General features: G+C 48.4%; 1 protein-coding gene across 2 annotated transcripts in view; it reads right to left on the reverse strand.

Annotated features, from left to right (window-relative positions):
* Window positions 1–21909, reverse strand: part of LOC144145391 (protocadherin Fat 3-like) — a 340760-nt gene that overhangs the window by 28477 nt on the left and 290374 nt on the right. For both annotated transcript variants that reach the window (XM_077676989.1, XM_077676981.1), the window contains exons 27-46: window positions 16930–17168; window positions 15589–15772; window positions 14712–14851; window positions 13700–14518; window positions 12528–12817; window positions 11788–12007; window positions 10978–11085; window positions 10745–10888; window positions 10473–10613; window positions 10195–10311; window positions 10014–10104; window positions 9811–9938; window positions 9608–9698; window positions 8707–8840; window positions 7562–7684; window positions 6025–6208; window positions 2523–2641; window positions 1786–1989; window positions 1548–1646; window positions 467–583 (exon numbers count right to left, since the gene is read on the reverse strand). In XM_077676989.1, coding sequence (XP_077533115.1) covers window positions 467–583; window positions 1548–1646; window positions 1786–1989; window positions 2523–2641; window positions 6025–6208; window positions 7562–7684; window positions 8707–8840; window positions 9608–9698; window positions 9811–9938; window positions 10014–10104; window positions 10195–10311; window positions 10473–10613; window positions 10745–10888; window positions 10978–11085; window positions 11788–12007; window positions 12528–12817; window positions 13700–14518; window positions 14712–14851; window positions 15589–15772; window positions 16930–17168 — 3692 coding nt within the window. The remainder of the gene's footprint in view (window positions 1–466; window positions 584–1547; window positions 1647–1785; window positions 1990–2522; window positions 2642–6024; window positions 6209–7561; window positions 7685–8706; window positions 8841–9607; window positions 9699–9810; window positions 9939–10013; window positions 10105–10194; window positions 10312–10472; window positions 10614–10744; window positions 10889–10977; window positions 11086–11787; window positions 12008–12527; window positions 12818–13699; window positions 14519–14711; window positions 14852–15588; window positions 15773–16929; window positions 17169–21909) is intronic.

A 21909-nucleotide genomic window follows, 5' to 3' on the forward strand; every position in this document is an offset into this window, starting at 1 on the left:
CAGGGATTACATTTTGCAAGGTAAGGGTGGAGTCGAACCCGGTCGCTTGACGCCTCAACCTTGTCAGTTCTTTTTATTTCCTGTAAACACGTGCTAAATCTAGTTCGATTTTAAAATAATTTTCCAAAACTGTTTCGCGCAAGCAAAAATATCTGCAACAGAAGACGCGATATTGTCATCAAGTGGATTGCGGCCGCTTGAACTTCTTCATCATTTAAGAAAAATTCACTGCAAGCGCAATTCGCTAGGAAGTGTTAGTCGGCTGTCTGTTTTCGAAGGTCCGCATATCACAACTGGTTAAAGTATGGATCACGTATCATCTTTACTTTGTGATCACTACGCGACATTGATATTGCACAAATGTTTTGCTGTGTTTATGTTTTAACACTTTAACGACCGATGATGCTTACCTCGCTATCTCACTGCGGCCAGACCAGAAAAAGCTGTGGTTGGAAAGAGCACTCACCACTGTCACTAAGGTTCCTGGAGGCGAGTTTTCCCTTATTGTTCCTTGGTAGGATTGCATGAAGGTGGGTATCTCATCGTTGACGTCGACGACTTCCACTGACACTTCGCTGACACTCTGGAAACAAGAGGCCGTCCACAGAAATGAATATTTAATGGGAGTCTGAATGCACGGTAACCTGGCCTCATGATTTTTTTTAAATAAATTTACATAGACTAAATTGCGTTGATCTCGCAAAAAAATGCGATGCGGTTACTTTAAAGCTTAGAGGTGGTTTCCAACAACCCAACTATATAATTGGCTGTCTGAGCGCTGTTTGAGAATTATGCTGTGGTCTAAACATTGCGTCCCTTACTGATTGGGCGAGTCATTTCTGCGCATGCAGCAGCAGTGTAAGCAAGATTTGTCACGTCGCCAGTTAGCAAATGAAAGCATGAGGTGGAGAGGTGTCAAGAAAGAGGAGGCACCAGCCCCCAACCATTCACTTTTTTTTCTTTTACAAAAACTTGACTACTATCTTAAAATTATCTCCTAAACATTCAGACGACTTCATTTTCCGGCGATGTACATACCTGAATAATCAATCGCTGCTTCCAAAGGGAATAATTTGTCTCGTAAACTATGCCCCACATGGGATTTCATCAACGGGGAATTGGCGCAACGCAAACCACCGTGCTTGTGTGGCGTAATGTTGCAGCGCAAATCTCCCTTTTTTGTTCCAAATCATATGCGGGCGTCATTATTGACTCCGGTGGTCTTTTTCGTTGCGGTGAATGATCATTAAGATTTGCTGTACCGAATTCGAGGTAGGGCTGTCTTCAAGAGCGATATTCTCCTTACTGTTAGTCATAAGCGCGAGAGCGCTTGCTTCATTGTTGTGTTGTCAGCGCGTGCGTCGACGCGCAGCCAGATAATTGACAAGTTAGCGCTTGAGACGAAAAAAAAAAAAAGCGAACGATAACACTGATGCTCCTCGGGCGCTTAATGTCATCAGTAAAATCAGACTCACAATAAGAGTTTTAATTTCCTTTTACTGCCCCCTCCCCCGAAAAAAAATGCCAATCCCTGCAGCAAAACGTACCACTTTTGTTGTGGGCCGTTTCTCTTCCAGCATGACGGTGAACGTGTACTTGCTTCTCTTCTCGCGGTCCAGGCCAACCTTGGTGAATATCTCTCCGTCCTGCCGGCGCCAACGTGAAAAGGAAGGTTTTGTCAGTAACTATACGCCTAATATCAGCATGCGGCAGCTTGTGGCGCGGCAGTGGCCACCGGCCCAGCTCAGCGGAGCGCAGTGATAACAAGCGGATGAGGCGAATTACCTTGGTGATGTTGAAGAAGGGCCGCACTTCGGTGTTGATGATGCTGTAGCGCATCTGGCTGTTGGCGCGGATGGTCCGTGACTGGAGTTCCACCTGACCCACAATGGCGCCCGGAATGTTCTCGAGCACCTTGAACTTGTAGTGCAGCTGGTCGAACCTCGGATCGCGCTCCTCCGCCTCACTCACGTATATCTTCATTGGGGCCTAAGAACGAGTGCGAAAAATCACTAAGCGCCTGTTGCAGTCGTGCACTGAGGTAGTTTAAGTCCTGTGCCACTTTCGGTCTGGGCACTGGTAGCATAATAGCGCCCGCCATCGGGAAGCACCACCAGCACGGGTGGTAGTTAAATTTTCGGTGCGCAGCCCCCCGTAGCGTAATCGAGAGCAACCGTCGTATGGGGAGGCCCACAAAAGAAAGTATGCAAGCCGAGGAGAATGTTATGATAATGCCTTATTGGGGACTATGCTGTTACGCGCGTGAATGATTTCGAGGTGATGCTTACAAAAAAAAAAAAAAAAACTTGTGGGACAAACTTAGGTATAACCCCAGTGAAGTTGTGATAAGAACCATAATTACTGCTCATTTGCGTGGCGAATAAGGTGAAAACGTTTTTCGCTGCAACATGGACTACTGGGCGCTTTTCTTAGAAAAACAAGTGCCGGAGCAGCGGTCCTAAAAAAGGATAAAGCAAAACGAGAAACCTCTAGCAATAGATCAGTCACGAAAGCTTACTCACCGCCGTTTTCCATAGACCATCGTTCGCTTCGACGGAAAGGGAGTACTCTTGGCTCTCCGAAATGTCCAGTGCCCTGGTGATGTTCACCGTTCCCAGGACAGGGTCGATCATGAACGGTACTGAGAAAGAAAAGTGCCTGGTTTCAATGGAGGGCATAAATGCACTCATGAAGCGAGTGAGCTTTGACAATATCAATGACAACAGATTGGGAACATCCGTCCATATCATATTGCTCGACGAGCTCTGCAATAGACATCAAAATCAATTACTTCTTAGAAACAGGACGCGGGTGCGATCCAAGCCGCGGTGGCTGCTTTTGAGATGGAGGCGAAAAACGAAAAGCCGTCCACGTACTACGGCGCGTATTATAGCCCAGGGGCTATAGCTTCGGCGCGTAAAACACCCAAGATTTGAATTTTTGACTTCGTAGCAACACCTTTGCAAAGCAGTGGAAGAAAGTTTTGTTTCTTGCAAACTTGGCGATAAATCTAAGTTTGCAAGTTTGATGACGCGGTAAACTATTTGCGCGTCATCGGCATCACATCGTCATCATCAGACTGCTTGTATCCACTGCGCAACGAAGGCCTTTCCTGTGCTCCTACAGCTGGTGCTGTCTTGTAAAGCCCTATTCAATTTTTTGCCTCCGATTTCTTCAGTTTCATCCCTGCCTCAATTTAATGGTCTCCCTCCACTTCTGTACCTGCCTCCCGCGGATATTTTTTCTTTCCCGTTGTGTACCTACAACGCTAATTGACGACAAGCAGGGTGACACAAAAACTAAACATTGTGTGCAAAAACAAGCGGAAAGCAAGCTTGGTGCATGTGAAAGTACAGGTGGGGCCATCGCTCTTCCTTTTTATGGTACCATTTCTATGCTGGGGCCATTTTTATGCTACTGCGGCACACTTTGGTATAGTTTGATACTTTTTTCAGTTAATTGTTTTTAAACGCGGAACCTTAAAATCAGGGCAAGCCTGTCAGCGAGTAAAACCGAAAGTTTAGTTTTTATTTTCAACTTTCCGGAAAGCTTGGTTGATTGTGGTGTTTAACGTGTCGAAGCTACACCTGGGCTGTAAGACGCGCCGTAGTGGAGGGCTCCGGATTAATTTTGACTAACTGCGGATCTTTAACGTGCGCCCAACTATCGAGACACAGGCGTTTTCACTTTCCGCCTCCATCATAAAAGCAGCCAACGCTGACGGTATCGAAACAGCTTCATTGGGCTCAGCTGCACAACCCATCAGCCACTGCGCCACTGCGGCGGGTAACTCTGCAGAAAGCTACTGTATCGGCAATTTCGTAAGTATTCGGGGCAGGGTACTGCGGGTATCGACGTCGCCATGGGAACTGTTTCATATTTTAAATAAGACCTCGTCGAAGCACTGAGAGGGCTGATATGTACATCAGAATTTGTTATTCCTTGCACAGAAGCGTACTTCATCTTTTCCCCCGTTTTCACCTTTAGTGACTTCACCTTTAGTGACTCTAGCAAATCCATCTTGGGTTCTTTTTACCTAATAATTTACGCTGCCTGTTATTAAGTAGCAATTTGAGGAGAGCGCACTGATTTGTTGTTTGCTCAACCTGAAAATTCAAGCTTGCAACCCAAACACTTTTAAGTGCTATTCAATACACGCCACACGCAAACAATGCTGATTAAGCCCATGTTCAAACAGTGTTTTTCAACGTAGTCTGCCCTGACGAAATATTAGCACCTGCTACTACGAACAAAAAGGTGAATTGCTGGCGCGTTACGACCGGCGTTCCCTGTAATTATGAGCCTTTATACAGAAACATAGTGAACATAACCGAACGGAAAAACCTTGCCAGCCGTCAAAACTGCTGTGTACAACGATGATTTAGGTGGAACTACCTGTTTCTCCACATTTGCCTTTCGAAAATGGCGCCTCCTCAGCGCGTGGTTACTCATGTTCCTTTAAAAAAAAACAACTAGATTACTAGAACTGGGTGTCGCCAGCAACTTTTTTTCTTCCTTTTAACTTCTTGAGGGTTATACAGCAGGGCATTAAGGCGATCGAGGAAAGGAACTCACGAGCAAACAGAGCCTCGCACAAGAAGGGCGCCGAAAGCAAACATTCTGAGTGCGCGCAGGGACAAAGCCTCGAGGATGAGGAAAGGTTTAACAGCTGCTTTGTTCGCTGCCTTCATTGGCGGGGCGCAGCGAGCGCGAGAAAATCGAAACCGCGATGTTATCGCTTCTCAGCTGCCTCGATCGAACGACGGATAAACCGCGTGTCGCGACGCCGATGGGAAATCGTAGTTGTCGCCGCCTTTCATTTTGTCACTCTTTTTTCTTCGTTTATCTCGAAACCCATCTTCCTTTTCTTCAGGATTACCAGCAACTATTTTCAAAGCCGTTTTTATAGGAGGTCGGGGGCAGCCAGCCGCACAGCGAAACGCCCTCGGCAACACAAAGGGAATCTGGCGCTTTTATTACCACGCGAATCACACAGCTTCATCGTAGCGTTGCTTCTTGGTGCATCGGCCTTCATATTGCAATCGATGCCAAGGCCTCTCCTGCTGACTTCTGGGGCACAAAATTTATTCCCGCAAGAGAAGTTTCAGTCGTGCAGAAAATAATGCACCATGCGAACCACACGCTACATAGTCAGTTTTCGAAGAAGATTATCCGATGTTACAGACCGACTTAGTCTGCAAAGGGCGTTTGCTAAAATGCGCATAAGGAAGTACTAAGCGAGCTTAGGAGTCCCTATAACACTAATCGTACATGGGAACCATGAACTATGAAGTACTTGGACGCTTAAAACTTGGTTTACGCGTGCTTGCGCAAATCGACGATAAGCTTTCCCAGCCTACTACTGTCTGCTGAATTCGGGTAGCTGAACCGTTAATTTAGCTGAACTTAAACCTCACCTCGATATCACTGGTGAACTATGCGTCTAGTGGCTGTGTAGTTCAGAATTTCGAGAATTTAGGGAATTTACTACTGTTTTTCATGGTCTTCCGTTAAGTAATATTTCCAGTGGGTGTTTTTTTTTTTTTCACGGTGATATGTCGCAAATCATGATCGCATTCCGATATCGAATAAACACAAAAGACTCTTCACAGCTACTCGGCGCTCGCCAAGAACTTTTCAATCAGGTTTTTAGGGTCAGGCCTAACTAAAAGACCTACTTCGGAGCATACCTACAAACTCCGCCTCCCGTATTTACTTAAAGCTGTCGTAGAAAATCCAATTTTCTGAAACAACCAGCATTTATTCTAAAGGCAAATATGGAGCGAAACACACGTCATATGAACGAAACAAGCGACCAAACTTCGCTTACTCGAACAAAAAGTAAATCTGAGGTGGTCTGATTCCGTGAACTTCTAAGAATATATTCCATAGTATTCACTATAAATTTTTCGGGTACAGCGAACACGCTGAGGTGCTTAGCACACACAGAAACTGCCTTGCGCGCCGATCCCTACCTTTACTACGACAGTAACAAGACCTACACGAATCACGGACAGAACATACCTCTCTTGCTGGTTCCACGGGCGAATGAGTAGGTCATGTTGGTGTTCTGAGGGGAATCAGGATCTGTAGCCTTGACGGTGTCGATAATGGTGCCAACAGAGGCGCTCTCAGACACGAATTCGTAGTACGCCTCTTTCTCGAACTGCGGGGGGCTGTCGTTAACGTCCTGGATGACGACTGCAACCTGCGAATGCAAGGCGAGTTTTGTGCTGTTAAAAGGGCTTCTTTACTAACTCACGAACAATGCACGGTATTTTGCAGGCAGCCCAGTGCTGCTGTTTATTTCAGAACAGTCCGTGTAGTCGGCGCTCAATCGGAGCGGTGGGCCAATATTTATTTTGATGGGCAATAAAGACGACACTGATGTGAGTTATAAACATTGCTTAAAATGAACTTACCGAAATAAAGACAGCGGTATACGTAGGCCATGTTCCCAGCTACATCGGCATATTTACATGGGTTTTTATTTAGAACAATGCGTACGAAAGTCCTGTTTTCTCCGTATCATCCTACCAGAGAATTTGCTTCAGGCGGCTATGACGACACGGACAAGTCCACACGGCCGCATTTTGTGGATTGCTAGCATGTTGAACCTCCGCAAACTGTGTGTGAGCAGTCCAAGTCAACATTAACTATGCAATGTCTTTAAATTAAAACTTGGAAAGATGAGATAGGATGGAAACACATTATAAACCAGTGTGACGCATCAGGTATACTCTACTTAGCGGTGTTTTCCCTTCGCCCGCTTATTACAGGTAAACTAAGTCTTTAGGATCCCGTTAAACGGCCAAATAATCTATTGCACAGGTTAAACTCCTCAGCGCAACCACAAATGAGGCTTCTAGAAATTCACATCAGCGTCAAATTCACTCCGTATGACTCAAAGCCATTTTTATAATGCCTATTTGCACAAATAATCTTGGAATATCGGGCAAGACAGGGTTTTGAAAACACGCGAAAAAGCAAAAAAAAAAACACGCATTAAATTCCATTTTTCTTGTTTCAAATTCAAAATCACACTGCATTGGTGCGAGTGAGAACTGACAGGCTATAAACCTCGTAGGCTAGACCGTGACGCTCCCGAGATGGAGCCGTAATGTATAACGTCATAAAAGCTATCATTCCATTCCTGCTGCGCTATCGCCTCCACTTAATCCTTCCTGGCGGATGATGATTCTCGTTCGCATTGCATATACTTCCTAAAAACCCCGCCATTATTTTTTCAGTGCTGGGATACCGCTAGCTACGATCATAAAAGAGCAGCATTGCGTAAACTTACATGTGACTGATTAAGTGAAACTGTTACGTAAGCACTTAGCTCCAGCAAATGCGAAACCTCCAAGTTGTACAAGCAAACATCAAAGCGTGAAGTATTTATTTGACCAGTTATAGGACAAAAGGCAACTGTTTAACAGGCAGGAACTATACTTGAGGGATGCGGGAAGGAAGCTCCTTTTAAATTGCGCAGCATACACCAAGGCAAGGCCTAACAACAATCAAACCAACCCCCACCACACAGCTACAAATATGCTCTCACAGTAGTAGAGCCAGTCCTGGAAGGAGTCCCCATGTCCCTCGCCGCCACGATGACCAGGTGTAGAGCAGCGTCCGGAACCTTGTACTTGTCTCGGTCCAACTCAGAGACGACCCTCAGCACAGCCTGCACAACGAACAACTCTGGTGTCACATCCCCTTGCCCGTTCGCGCAAACAAGAGGCGTTCGCGCAAACTGTTACAGGAACATAGGCGCCTGCGCGTGCAGGCGCCAAACGTGAGACACAATACAAAAGCAGCACGCGCACGCGAGGCGACTAAGGCATGGTCATACGCTCACCCGCATAAAAAGAAACACAAGCACACTAAGGGGTGACTAATAACCACTGCTCTACGAAGAAATACAACTCACTTACGGCCTGTGTAGGACGCTCGAAAAAGTAAAACGAGGGCCTGTCCAGACGTTTGTTACATCCTGTTTTAAGGTCTTTTTCAGTAACCGTATTACTGAAATGACATCTGTCTAACGAGATTTTTGGCAGCTACATCGGAAGTTCATATCTTCGGCCCGTGGGCTCACATACGCTCACGGCTCTGATTCCCACCGGCGACAGTTACCCGATTTTCTTGATATGCGCGATACACTTCTGTTGGAGCTTGTGGGAGTGAACTATTCCCATTAAAGGCGCTGCAGCTATTCTTATAAAAGGTTTCTCTCTTTTATTCGCGCCTGGAAGCACAGCGCATGCTGTTGTTATCCACTGTACACAACGGCTCTCTGTGATTCGCTTACCGCCGCATGCAAACATCTTTTTGTGTCCAAGTTTTTATTTTGTGACGATTTTTTAAAAATTAGCTATTTAATATTTTTTTATGCTACTACTGAGAAGGCGGCCAATAGCGGCAATTTTATATGTGTGATGTCACATCATCATGGAAATTGTACCTGGACTTTGGAGAGCACCGGAAAAAAGAGGGAAATCTTTCGAACAAGTTTAAAAGTTATTCTGTGAGCACAACAGCTATATTTGGCCCAGGTAGTAGGCGACTAACTAACCTAAGGACTAGATTCGCTAATCGGCCACGTTATAAAAGCGGTTCATCTTTAAAAAAATCACAAATATTCCCCCTACTGTTGTCGAGCCCTTTAACGGAGCAGTACAACAAGAAACGGGCTTTGATGCGTACCCCATTTTCATTGACGCCGAGGCGGAACTGGTTCTCGTTGTTCCCGTCGACGATGTACAGCTCTACTTGTCGGTTGATTCCGTCGTCGTAGTCGGCGACAGGTAGCTGGACATAGGAACCAACGCTCGGTGGTCCTGCAAGAGTTGAACAGAAACGCGGACTGTAATAAGGAACATCGAGTGCTTTTAGCTAAGTGTCAATCATCCGGCGCTCCGCTGCTGTGTCTTTCTCTTACCGGAGAGGCTATAGGTACCCAATTTTTTTTCAGTCGGCGCGCACAGGCTGTACTGCCTCATCATCGTGCTGTGAACGAGGCTACATGGTTTATGTAGGCTATCAACGTCTTGACCTTCTCCTTGCATTTCCGAGGTATGCGGTATGCTGATGAAACGCTAGGAGGAACTAGCGTATAACCCTGGATAATAACATTAAATGATATGTTTTGTCTACGAAGGCAAATGAACAAAAAACTTATCTAATTTTACTTTGTATGGTATGCCCCTCATTAGTTTACAGCAGAGTGACTGACTTAAAACAACGTTGACAACGGCGAGAGGGAACCAATTGACGTCAGCCCCCTCCCATCACACACGCTTTCTTTGTGTGAATTCGCTCATGCATAGAAATTTAGCGACACCTCAGGTCCCTATACTTTGATATTTTTTGTGAGGGGTTGGAGGGTTCGCCACCCTTGACTCCGCAATAGACACCGCTTCATACATAAGTTCACAGCGTACTTAATTCAATTACGTTCTCCTAAACGCAGAAAAAAATCCTACTTGAGGGCCGATCAAGAGCGACCGCACCGATAATATATTGCGAACCGTGACAGGGCTCAGTCAGGCTCTACAGGCTCAGTGACCGTGTAATTTTAACTTGATCTCTCCCTTGAGGGCCTCACCTTCCGTGACGTTTAAGAAGAATGTGTCGTTAAGGAATGTGGGTGTCCAGTCGTTGGTATCTTTGATGACTATTTGGACATTCGCACGACCCTAAAAGGAAACAAACAAACAAAAACACGGTGTTATTTTCGCCTGCAATAGTTTTCACACACAGACGAGTTCTGCGCGTAGCGTAAGATAAAATTGGCCCACTAAGCATTACCGTGTTGTTAGCAGAATCCACTGCCAGAACCTTGAGCATGAAGTCCGGCGTCTTTTCGCGGTTAGGTATAATCCTGACCGATATAATGCCAGTTGTCTCATCCATGCTGAAGTCCTCCCCTTCGTTTCCTAAACGAGAAGCAACAAAATTACACACGTAAGTGCGTTCAGCTCATTTCAACGAGATTTCACGAGGCAGCGTACCTTCTATAATGTAATAGCGGATCTTTCCGAGGTCTAGGCCGTCCCGATCTGCGGCGCTCAAATGAGTCACGGTTTGTCCTGGTGGCGTGTTCTGTGGACAGGAAAATGGGAACAGAATTAAGCGTTGAACGCACCCAGTTCCTTACTAATAACTTCTGGCGTCCGTTTACGTCACTCCTACCTCTTCCAGGTCGACAACGTAGTCGTTTTGTTCAAAAACCGGGCTGTTGTCGTTTACGTCCTCCACGTAAACCTTGACTCTGCTACTTCCCGAGCACTTGTAGTTACTGGCTGTGATCTGTTTTGAAGGAACAGAGCATGCGCATTGCAGTGTAAATGTTCTGCTTGGTTCACGTTGACACCGTGAGAAGTGAAGGAGAAAATATTTGTTTGGTTCCAAGTGCCCGACGTTTCTTGAGCACTGATCATAAGCAGAAAGACAAGCTCCTGTAGACGCACCGTTAGCGTGTAGACACCTTGAAGAATAGTGGGCATGCTGTCTCGGTCGAGAGGCTTCTTAACTCTGAGGGAAATGATGTTTTGCTTCGTGTCCAGCAAGAAGTTGTCATCAGAGTTGTCTTCCGTGATTTGGTACGAGATCTGCGACATAGAAATGTGGAAAAAAATGAAATTTACGGAGATTTCTTCAAGAGGTCTGAGGTCAGCGTTAGTCTGTTAGGCGATTTTGTCGAGAGGTGAAAGCACAAACGCGGAAAGCTCAGCGCGCTAACCTTTCCGAACTTCTCGACGTCTTCTGCGATCAGGTTGGGGAGTACGACTGTGTCCGGGGGCGAGTTTTCTTGTATGGAGGCGAAGTACTCAGTAAATGGGAACTTGGGGCACCTGACGTTCTTGTCGGTCAAACGAACAACGACCTGGAAACGAAATAAAACGATGCGCGTGTTGCATGAATTAGCAACGACATGCCGGAGCACTTTATTAGTTTCTTTGCTCGTTTACGTACGCCTGCTTCGGTTTGGTGCTGCGGGTCGTTCCTGTTGACGGCGACCACCATGAAATGGTAGACGGACTGCTTCTCGGCATCAAGGCGCGTGGTCGTAACAATTCTTCCCTGAAAGAACCAGAAGAAGCACAAACATCGCGATGCAGTTTCAAAGGCCGGACTGAATACGTCAATGTGTGCACGAAGCCACAAATTCTTGCAAATAAATCGATATCACTGGCAGACCAAAAATGAAACCCGTTTCAGGGTTCTTATAGTGTCGGAGGCTGTTGAAAATAAGCTGCAGTAAAGCTTCGTTATAACGAAGCTATCTGCGGAGCAAATTGACTTCGAAATAAGCGGTGCTTCGTTGAAAGCGGTGATGATTCGCTCTCCCCGCACTGCCCTTAGCCCTTGAGAAACTTTGAATGAAGCGATTTCGCTATAACGAAGGTTTACTGTACGTTCGAGAAAAACTGTGATCAGCACTGTGCCGAGATCTGTGAGAACTTTAGGTGCCCGCTGAAAATTTGTGATTTTTGCAGTTAAGCCGATAGTACGGTATCGTTTCACTAAGAGCGTCTTAAGACATGCTCCCGGCCTGTACTGCGAACTACGGAACCCCGCTCTCAACTTCAGTTCATGTTTACATCGATCACATCGAAGCCCTTCGGGAGGGTTCACAGCACTTGCAGAAGAGCGTTGTGTGATTACTGGCATTTCTTGAAGAAGCGTTTAAACGCCCGCTGCGCTCACTGGCAGAGCTCTGCAGGCCGCGATACCAGGCAAAAAAAAAAAAAGGAGGCAAGAGGAGGCTGCCCCGCCACTCACGGTGTCGTGGTTGATGGAGAATCGGCGCACGTGCGATCCGTCGTCGCCGGTGATGTTGTACCAGATTGGGCTTCCGTTGGGCACGGTGGCGCGCGCCTCGAGCACCGTCGAGCCGGCTTCGATGATGGACGCCGAGTCTATGGTGTACTGGACCGCTGAGAAGGCCGGCGTCGGCTCGTCCACCGAGTCCTTGTAAACCTCCACACGCATCTCAACGGCGCTGCACAGGCGCCGCAATAGCCAAACGCATACGTCACGCGGAGAACGAATCGACAGCTACGAGGTCGCGATCGATGCTACAATACTCGTAGCACCCAGAGCACACTCCTCGCGCAAGACGTATATGTGTATACTCTGTGCACAGTACCTATTGCATAGAAAAATTCTTTCTTGGAAAGTACATCACAGTGCATGCTTGACAAAAAGCCCCCAAACGAAGCTCCGGGTTAATTCTGCCTTAGGGCAATATTCTTGGTGCGGCTATGGAACACATTACCAATAACGAGTGTGCGTTTGTTGTAACCCGAGAGTAAAAAAAAAACGCGCTTCAGATGGTGCAGCTTTTCTGCCTAATCGCAGCTGGCAACGCGTATTCTTAGAGAAATACGCTTTACACGGGGTAAGCCTCAAGTCATTGGATCATATCCTATGTCCGTGCTTTTCTGACCAGATCAGATGAAATTTACCCCAGTGATGCGTTGTATAAGAAATACACGTAGCGAGCTAATCCGCCTGCTTACCTCATAAGTGGGTAAATCGAGCTGTCGGTGGCTACGATCCGCAGAAGTTCAGTTCCGGGCTGGAGGGGTTGAGTAGCAAACACCTGGCCTGTCTTCGGGTGAATCGAGAAGCGCTGGCTGGGAGGGTGCAGCTCGAACTTAATATCGTTGTTGCCACCTGCCGACGAGTCAAGATCGATGGCTTGCACACGGTAGACGAGCTCGTTTTGAGACGTCGACTCAGGAATGCGCAGCAGCCGAGGCATGGAGAGGAATTCTGGAGCATTGTCGTTCACGTCGTTCACGGTAACCTGCGCGCCACGGAAAGCACAGTACGTCAATGCCATTCGGTATTTATACTTGGTGTAACTCGCTCGCTCCTGCTTTATGTTGCACTGAGCGAAACAAAAATCTTCGCGTATCGTGCGTATACATAGCTACATAAGACTATGAGCTACATAAAGCCCATCAGATAATAACGGCGCAAAGCCTTGTGACCTACAACCAGGTTACGAATTAGATTGCGCATTTTATCTCGTGAGCAAGTTTCATAAACATACATATGAGCAGACAAGTCTGCTTTGTCGGCTTTGTCTCCTGTCTGCTTTGAAATTGTCCCGTTTGTGTGTCAACATCCGGTTACGTTCCTTCGGAGTGGTTTTGCTTATCGAATTCTTCACGAGCAACGTACTACATTCAAGAAACGCCGCTCAGTATTTCATAATGCGTCGTTGCTAGGTTCTTATTTCTAGTTTTTATTGATATAAATTTTTTCGTTAACAGTGCCATCTCCGTTACATGACTACCACGGGTCACTACTAAACACGAGTGAGGAAGGCAACCTTGATCATGTGAATGAATGAGAATGCGTTGAGAGAAACGTGATTGTTGTTTCTGTTTCCCGTCCACGTTACTTGTAAGCAGGGCTGCAACTACGGCGCAGAGTGCCAATAGATATCTTGCACAAATTTCACAGGGTCCGCCATTTTTGAGCGCCCAAAGCAGTTAATTGCCCGTTCACCTTATCAACAGTCTTTTACATATATCCTGCGCAAATAAGCTGTGAGTAGCGCTCCGCGATGGCGCTAGTGACGTCACATGCAAACTGCGTATGTCACACCGAACACACGGTGAAAGATGACCAGCAAGGCAACAGAAAAAAGCCGTAACTAGGTAGGCAAACTCAGGCTCACCTGCACGATGGTGGTGGCGAACTGCGGCTCGGGTGCGTCGTCGCGGGCTTCGACGAACACCTCAAGGTGCTTGACCTGCTCGTAGTCCAGCGGCGCAACCAGCGTGATCTTGCCCGTCTGCGAGTCGATGCGGAAGGTTTCTCTCCGTGTGGCCCGAGCGATGCGGTAGATGACCTTGCCCGCGCTGCCAGGGTCCGGGTCCGAGGCGTGCACCTGCACGAGCGGCACGTTGGCCGCGTTCTCGTCCACCGACACGCTATACGCGAAGCGCTCGAACGCTGGCGGGCTGTTGTGCGTGCTCGAGACGCGCACGACTAGGAGCGTCTTGCCGATGTTTGACGCCGCGCCGTGGTCCTGGGCGAACACCTCCATCTCGTAAGTCAGGTTGCGCATCGCGTTCGGTGGCAGACCGGCCGCCATGCGCACCAGACCCGTCTTGGCGTCAATTTCGAAGATGCCGTGCGTGTTCTTGATCCAGTAGGTGATCTCGCCGTTGTTGGCCACGTCCAAGTCGATAGCGTGCAGCTGGATCACGGAGCGACCGGCCTGCGAGTCGTGCGGGATGCTGACCGCGTAGCGCTCCTTCTCAAACCGCGGTGGGTTGTCGTTCTCGTCCACGACTTCGATGCTGACGGGGGCCTTGACGTCGAACTTGCCGTCCGATGCTGACACGGCGAACTCGTACGAGTCACGGCGTTCGCGGTCCAGCACTTGAGACGTGCATACGTCACCCGTGCGCGCGTTCACTGTGAAGGGCACGTCCTTGTTGAGGATCTCGTACGTCAGCTGATCCACCGAGTCACCGCTGTCGGCGTGGATCTGCAAGCGGAGTGAGAAAAAGGTCCCGCAGCTAGGTTGAAGAAACAAGTGCGGATAACGAATTGTTCGTTTTCGTCTGAAAAAAAAAAAAAAAAAGCAGCTTTGCCATGAATATGCATCCATAATCAGCAAGGACGTGCTCTTCCGACGTAAAAAGCTATTGAAAGTGTGATTTCGTGTATTAGACACTTACGCTCAAAAAGCAGTGTCCAGCCGGTAGGTTCTCCGGTAGCGACGCAGAATAAGCCGTTTTCGAGAAAGTCGGTGCATGGTCGTTGGAATCCAGAACATCAATTGTAACCATGGACAAACCGTAGAGAGGAGTGTTGTGAGCTGCATGAAAAGGAAAACGCACGTTGTGGGGGCGAGAAGAGACGCATGTAGAAGAGAAGGGGATGGCTGTGCGAACCGCTTGTCTGTTAGTAGAAACTGAGCTAGGCGAAGCCAATCGCGATAAGTTGAGTTGGGGGGCACAACAAACTCCTGGGGAATTTTAATGTACTTCAAGATACCAAGTACTTTCTCAACTTTTCATGGAGATCAGTGTCATAGCAATTCATACGTGGCGAGAATGGCTGCGGTAATACGAAGGCAGAAATTTAGAGCAATTATATTTGCGTCCTTTTTTCTCTCGTTAGATGATTAGAGCGCGCCGGGATTCAAAGTATACACCTTCCCAGTGAAACTATGGTGCCAGTAAATTCAGATCCCATAACTCATATATCAACGCAGCAGTAATTACCGTACTTTCTTTCACCCTTTCATCATTAAAACAAACTAATGCCCTCCTCTTTCCTGCTTTTCGTGCATGCAAAACTGTGGATTTTAAAGCTCCAGGAGATTTGTCGGTAGAGGTTCGTTAGCGCTTGCCACCGCATCAACAGATGGTCGGGATCGATGTCCCTAACGAGGGCCCACAAAGCTTCCGTAAGACAAATTTGGGGTACCAAATGTTCCTAACTGCCATGCAACGCACAGTGGTTCCTGCCTTGTGTACAGTCATTATCAATCAGTAACTAAAAGCTCGCCTAGATCGCGTTCGCGGCACGTATTTTACAGAGCTTGCTCACAATCCTTGGCCTGGACGAGCATGACGAACTGTTTCTTGCGGTCGTAGTCGAGCATGTTGACGGTTGCCGGATTAACACGAATGTCACCCGTCTGAGTGTCGATGAGAAATATTCCGTCATCATTTCCACTGGAAATGTTGTAGGTGATTGTGTTGTTCTGCAGGTCCTTGTCCGAGGCGAACAGCTGAAACAGAAAAAGAAGCAGAACATACAAATCGTCAGAACGGCGCCTACGTCAAACTCAGGGTGACTGGGATTGATGAAATGGTGTTATGAGCAGATTTTTCGCCGCCTTCACCGAGTTATCAGTCTTACTAGCGAAGCAAGCGGCGATTTCGACGCACTAGATTGAACTGCACCCGATCTTATTTTTCCGGCAGCTGGACACCGGATATTGGTCGTCTGCTGAAACGGGCTAGAATATTGAAGGTGCAAATTTTCTTATCTCGTGTTTACAGCAGCGGGCTTTTCTTTCGGTTTCCAAGCGTCTGTAATGTTAGCGCACACTCTCTTAGTTCTTTTCTTCAAGTTTTCATCTTCTGTTATTAAATAATACCCCCTTGCCAATCAATAGCAGCATGCCACTGTTTTAGAAATTTGGAAAAGGGGAATCAGCTATGGTGCGTTTTCGTCGAGATTAATACAAAAGTAACGAGAAAACCAACGCTAACGGGGGTTTAGTGTAATAAATTGAAGAAGTAGCCAAAAATAACGATATCAAGCGAACTTATTTCAGCATAATATTGCAGGCAGAAATTCAAGCGTTACCTTCCACGACAACCCATCACGACCCATGAAAGTTGGTTCTTTCTATGGCGCAGGAACTCCTGGCGCCCTTGAACACCACGGTGTTTACTTATGCCATCGAATATGCGCCGACCGAAGCACAGAAAGGTTGGAAAGCCAGTATAACATCTTGCAGTTCATCTTACTCTAAACGAAAATTTGTTTACTACTGCAATGCAACATGTTTATGCGTCGCCGCTTCGACCGACTATACGCTGACCTCACTGACCAAAGGAACTAAGTGCATAGAAAGCCGCTTTGACGGCTGAGACTGGCTGCCATTGTACGCCAAAACTAACAAGACGTTTGGTTTCCTTTCGGCATGATTGGCGAACTGTTTTGCGATGGTGGGGCAAGAGCAATCGGCCCGTGAAAGTCTGAATTTGCGACGGTCGCGCGACGCCTGCGAGTCGCAAGTGGTCACGCGCCTTAAAACTTCTGTGGGGACACTCTACGCTCATCAAGCAGTGCGTGATACCTCGCGCTCGTATTCGTTCTCGAAGAGGCGAAGATATATGTTATGGAGCTGCTGAGCTTCTAGAAGCGCGGACTCACCTTGATGATTACGCGGTCTGTAGCGTACTTCTCGAGTACGGTGCCCTTGTAGCTCGAGTGCGAGAAGACGGGCGGGTAGTTGTTGACCTCCTTGACGTACACGACCACCTGGACGCCCAGAGTGCGCGTCTCGGGAGCACCATCGTCTGTGGCCGCCACGACCAGCGAATACTCGGTGCGCGAGTCGAGGTTCTTGCGCACGTACAGCTTGCCCGTGTCCGCCTCGATGCCGAAGTATTCTGTGATGGAAGTGAAAGAGAGGCGTCGTTACCGTCTGTCCATTGGCACCTTCACACCATTAGATGAGATGTGAGCGATGCCTGAAAGCCAGTGCGGTGAAACGAGATTTTTGGATTGATTGTAGGGTTTAACGCGCCGACGCAACTCAGGCGATGAGGCGCGCCGTAGTGAAGGACTCCGGATTAATTTTGACCATCTGGGGATCTTTAACGTGCGCCGAAATCTGGTACACACGGGCGCTTTTGCTTTTCGCCTCCATCAGAAAAGCGGCCGCCGCGGCCGGGAATCTAACCCGCGACCTCGTGCTCAGCAGCGCAACGCCTTAGTCACTGAGCCACCGCGGCGGGTAAACGAGATTTTTTGACATAATTCACATCCGATGATTGTGTTTAAATGTGAAACCTAGCTCCTTGGACTTAGGAAAATACCTCGCTATAACCTCACAAGCATCCACAGGTATGGATCCGTTGATCCATACAGGAAAGAAATCGTGCATTTTGTGTGCGTGTGTGAGTGTGTGTGTGTGCCGGACAGCTCGGTGTAATAGGCGTCTCATAGTCAGCCAAATACCGCAAAAGAGAGTGAAGTAGCAAGAGCATGCTACACATTAAAAACACTTTTGTTTCGTCACTCGTTATACAACACACTCTGTGCTGCCGCTGACTCCAGTGCAGCAGTGGAGCGTCACTTTTCCAGCGCATCACTTTTCATCATTACCGCAAGCGGCTAGATCAAGAAGGACTCACTGCCTTCCCCACATTCTCGGCTTTACGCGCAGCTTGTAGCAATTCTCATAAAGCAGTAGACTGCTCTCGTGTTCGTGCACACGCGGCTGCAAAGTCTCACTGACAGTTTCCTGAACGCGCCATTACTGGCGCTTTACTGGCCCTTACTGGCCTTTACTGGCGCGTATCAGACAGACCATTAACTAGTGCGGGTCATAAGAAATTAGTACAGAGGCGCATGGACAAACGTCTGTAGCGTGCACGTTTGGGAAGCCACTGTCAAGCCGTGGCTGCCCCCCACCTTCGCTTTCCCGCCCATGGAAATCATCCCTTCTTATATTTCAGTGCTGACGCAGGCCCTCCGCAAGCAGCTTCCATCCCCCGTCCATGCTTCCGCACGGAATCGGCTGTCGCGAAACGTACTGCAAAAAACAGCCTCCAAGCTTGGATAAAGCCGTCCCTGTAGCTGAGACAGCCGTTAGAGCCGCGGGCATTAATTTCTATACCGCGAATGGCGGAGAAATATGACCCACATCCTTTGCAGTAGATGTCGGCGGTGCACGTACGGGGGATACGAAGGGGAGAAAATGGCATGAGAGAGAGAGAGGGGGAGACAACAGGAAGGCGTGTCCTTCGAGGTGCGCCAGAAGAACGACCGACAGATGGCAGCGACGAAAAACAAACGGACCAGCCGTCCCGCCGCTGGTGCGCTCTCAAACAACAACAAGGAGAAAGATGCGGTGATGAACGCGCCCTGCTCCCAGCAACGAAGGCGGCGGCGGCGTCCCGGGTGGCGGGCGGGTACGCGCGCTTCGACAAGCGCTACACACGTAAAGAAAGCGGGCGGGGAGACGTCACCGCCGCGCTTGCTCGGGTCAATAAAACATCTCAATCGGGCAGGTCTGCGGACGCGAAATAACGGCCGCTGGGCTGTTTCCGGCACGATCGTTACGGCAAATACCGGACCCCCTTGCCACCCAACAACGCCGGCCCTCCTTCCACTGCGCGCCACTTTCCCGCCTCGCCCCCCTCCCACGCGGCGGCCGCCTTGCCCGAAGCAGAACGGCGCAAAGTGAACCACCGTGGAACAGGAAGACGTTAACATAGCGGGGGAGGCGAGGCTGGGAAAACAACGGCGGCGAAACGAAATAAGCCCGCGGCCCCGCGAATAACGGCACCAACTCGGTGCCGGCCGTAATTCTCAATCGGAAGTCTCGTCACGTGCAAGGCGACGCGATACAGGCAAGAATAACGCCCGCGGCGCGGCACCTAAGATGAAGGGGTGAGCTGGAAGGGGGGAAAATAAGGCGAATAAAGGGGAGCAGAGGCAGAGCTGCGGGTGTTTCGACCCGAATATCTATCGAGCGAGGAGGTCCGCTCCCACGAAACACACACACCGACAGACGAAAATGCGCCTTCGTCGAGACAGGTTTGGGCACGACGACTGAGTCGAGACGTGCGCGCGAGCCGATATAGCCGTTGCAAATGACGGTTCGCCGCGAAGCCTTTATTTGACTGCCACGGAAGAAGGAGACAAAATATATATACATATAAAGAACTGATACGCGAATGTCTGGGTATTTCGGGCGTGCTGCTTACTTTCCACGTGGCCGTGCTTAGCGCGAGTGCCATTTTTCCCAGGGAAGATGTGTTCGTTTGCGAGGTAATTTAACCACGCAGGAACTACGCACTCCCATTTCCTATTCGCGCCCACACTTAAGACGCCAGCATAGGGACAGCTACAGGCGGAGATAAGGACTGTGGGGAGCGCAGCTTTTATCTCGGAACGCGCGAAATGTCATTGGAAGAGTCAGACCTTCGAAGTCACTGCTCTGATTGCATGTACTCCATTTTACTCCAGTGTATGCTCTGTTTTTCGTTGTTTTTTTACTCGTGACAGCTTCGTTCCCACCTTCGATAAAATAAATTGAAAAGAGAGCAATAATGGTAATGGGCTCGGTGACACCCACGTCTTTCTTGTCTGCTATCAGTCAGAATGTAGTCGAAACTGGTAAATGGACATTTTTACGCAGTTAAATTAACTTAGTCTTTCTTGGCCTCTTCCTACTTGTAAGACTAACTGCACAGCGTTATTGAATATGACAGTATTCATGAGCACATGTAAAGTCCGAATGATCGCACATATTAACATTTCTATCGTTCGATCGCCTTTCACGCAATAATCGTGGGACATTTCTTGGTGCTCTTTTACTTAACAGCCACAATTGTAACCATTCTAGGCGACCCCATATCGCTGTTGAGCAAAAAAGGGAAAAGACAAACGTAACAAAAACGTGGCCATTATAAAACAGCTGTTGGCCTAGAAGCTAAGCCACGAGACACATTTCCTACGACGCCCGCTATAATCGTCCATCACCTGTGCTTGTTTCGCCCATTACCGTTACAAGGTGCTCTACCACTTGTGAATGCACAAGCGCGTTACCTCTTGCTTTTGTTTCGTGCTGTAACACACAGCTTGTCCAAGTGCCGCAAGAAGGAAGGGGGAGGAGGAGGCGTGGGCTGGAGGCATTCAGGCAGGCGAAGTGAACGCAGTGGTGCAAAGGGACGAAAACTGTTAAATCGAAGCCTTCAATCGGTAGCGCTGCCGGCATACGCACGTGCCGTGGCTAAACAATACCTAATAGGCGGCGCATTGCGCCCAGCGAATGCGTATCCTTCCGAGGGGAACCACGATGAAGGGCCGTCGGCGCCACCATTAAGGCAAGGAGATTTCGGGGCGCTTTGACGTCGGCTTGCTTTGCTTTCCCTCCAGGGGCATTGGAGATGCGGCCGATAAAACAAAGCGGCAAGGGAGCCTCTCGGGCAGCTCGAGAACAGAAGCCTCTCGGAAGGGGATACGGCACAAGAAGACCAATTAATGAGGAAGTGCATTAAAGTGAGTGCGTGGGCCGTTACAGAAGCCACGCTAATGGAACCTATCAGAGTCGACGCTGGTGATTCTCTAATGCGCAGACATTCCTCGGATTGGAAGGGAATACGGAGAAATAAAAAGGGACCCCAACAAATCAACGGGCGTACCTTTCCGCGCTTTTCCAACTTTTCCTCTTTCATTCCTCTTCCGCCAGCAGCCGGGATTTCGTCTCATCTTGGCCGCATTCCATTCCACACGATTTTTTCTTTGACATCTCTCCGTTCCCCTCCACCCCCCTTCGCCCCTTTCCAACTCCGCCCATAATTCCCTGGGATATATTTCCCCATGCGCCGAAGAAGATGAGGTGGAGAATGTGTTAACTGCACGGACGCTAGGAGTCGATCCGGCAGTTAGTAATGAATGAACACATCGGCGGAAAACCACTGCCGACGTCGTTATGCGCCGTCGCGCTATTTCCCCTGTGACATCGAGCCGCGCTTTTTTAGCGCTCGCACACCCGAGTGCGGGTCGTCAGGCGCCTGTCCGCGCCGAGGCATTTCAATTTTTCTCGTTCACGGAGACGGCGCCCTGCATTCCCGACTCACAGGCCAATATCCGCGACGGTTGCGTTCGTTTAGCGTGTGCTACGGTCAAAGCATAATATAATCGCGTCTTTCCACTTTCTGATTATTTCTTTCACCGTGAGATCGGGCAAGTTTTTTTTTAAGCACAACCTACATATTTTCATTTTGCATCTTTTCTCTTCACCAGTGTGTATATTTTTTGTGCATAAAACGTCGTTATCACTGATACCAGTCTGCGACGCCATTATAACTCTTCGTTCAATTCTATTAAATAGACAGCAAAAACAACGTACCACGTTTCAGCATCCCAAAGGCAGCAAACAACATACGAGCAACAAACATACGAATTTTAACGCTGAGTGCGCTTAATTGAGCTGTATTATAAAACATACAGAAAGGTTGTGGCGCCAGAGACTCTCCTGCATATTTCCAACAACAGCATAAATAACTGACTCCAAGAAACTGGCTGTGAGATTAACTGGCTCCAGTAAAAGCAATCACAAATTTATGACGATCTTGGGGCGCGAAACTGAATAATCATTGTCCAAGTTCAAAACAA

The sequence above is a fragment of the Haemaphysalis longicornis genome, unplaced genomic scaffold (assembly GCF_048455015.1).
Source record: "Haemaphysalis longicornis isolate Haplotype H1 unplaced genomic scaffold, Haemaphysalis longicornis Haplotype H1 scaffold_1, whole genome shotgun sequence".
Classification (NCBI taxonomy): domain Eukaryota; kingdom Metazoa; phylum Arthropoda; class Arachnida; order Ixodida; family Ixodidae; genus Haemaphysalis; species Haemaphysalis longicornis.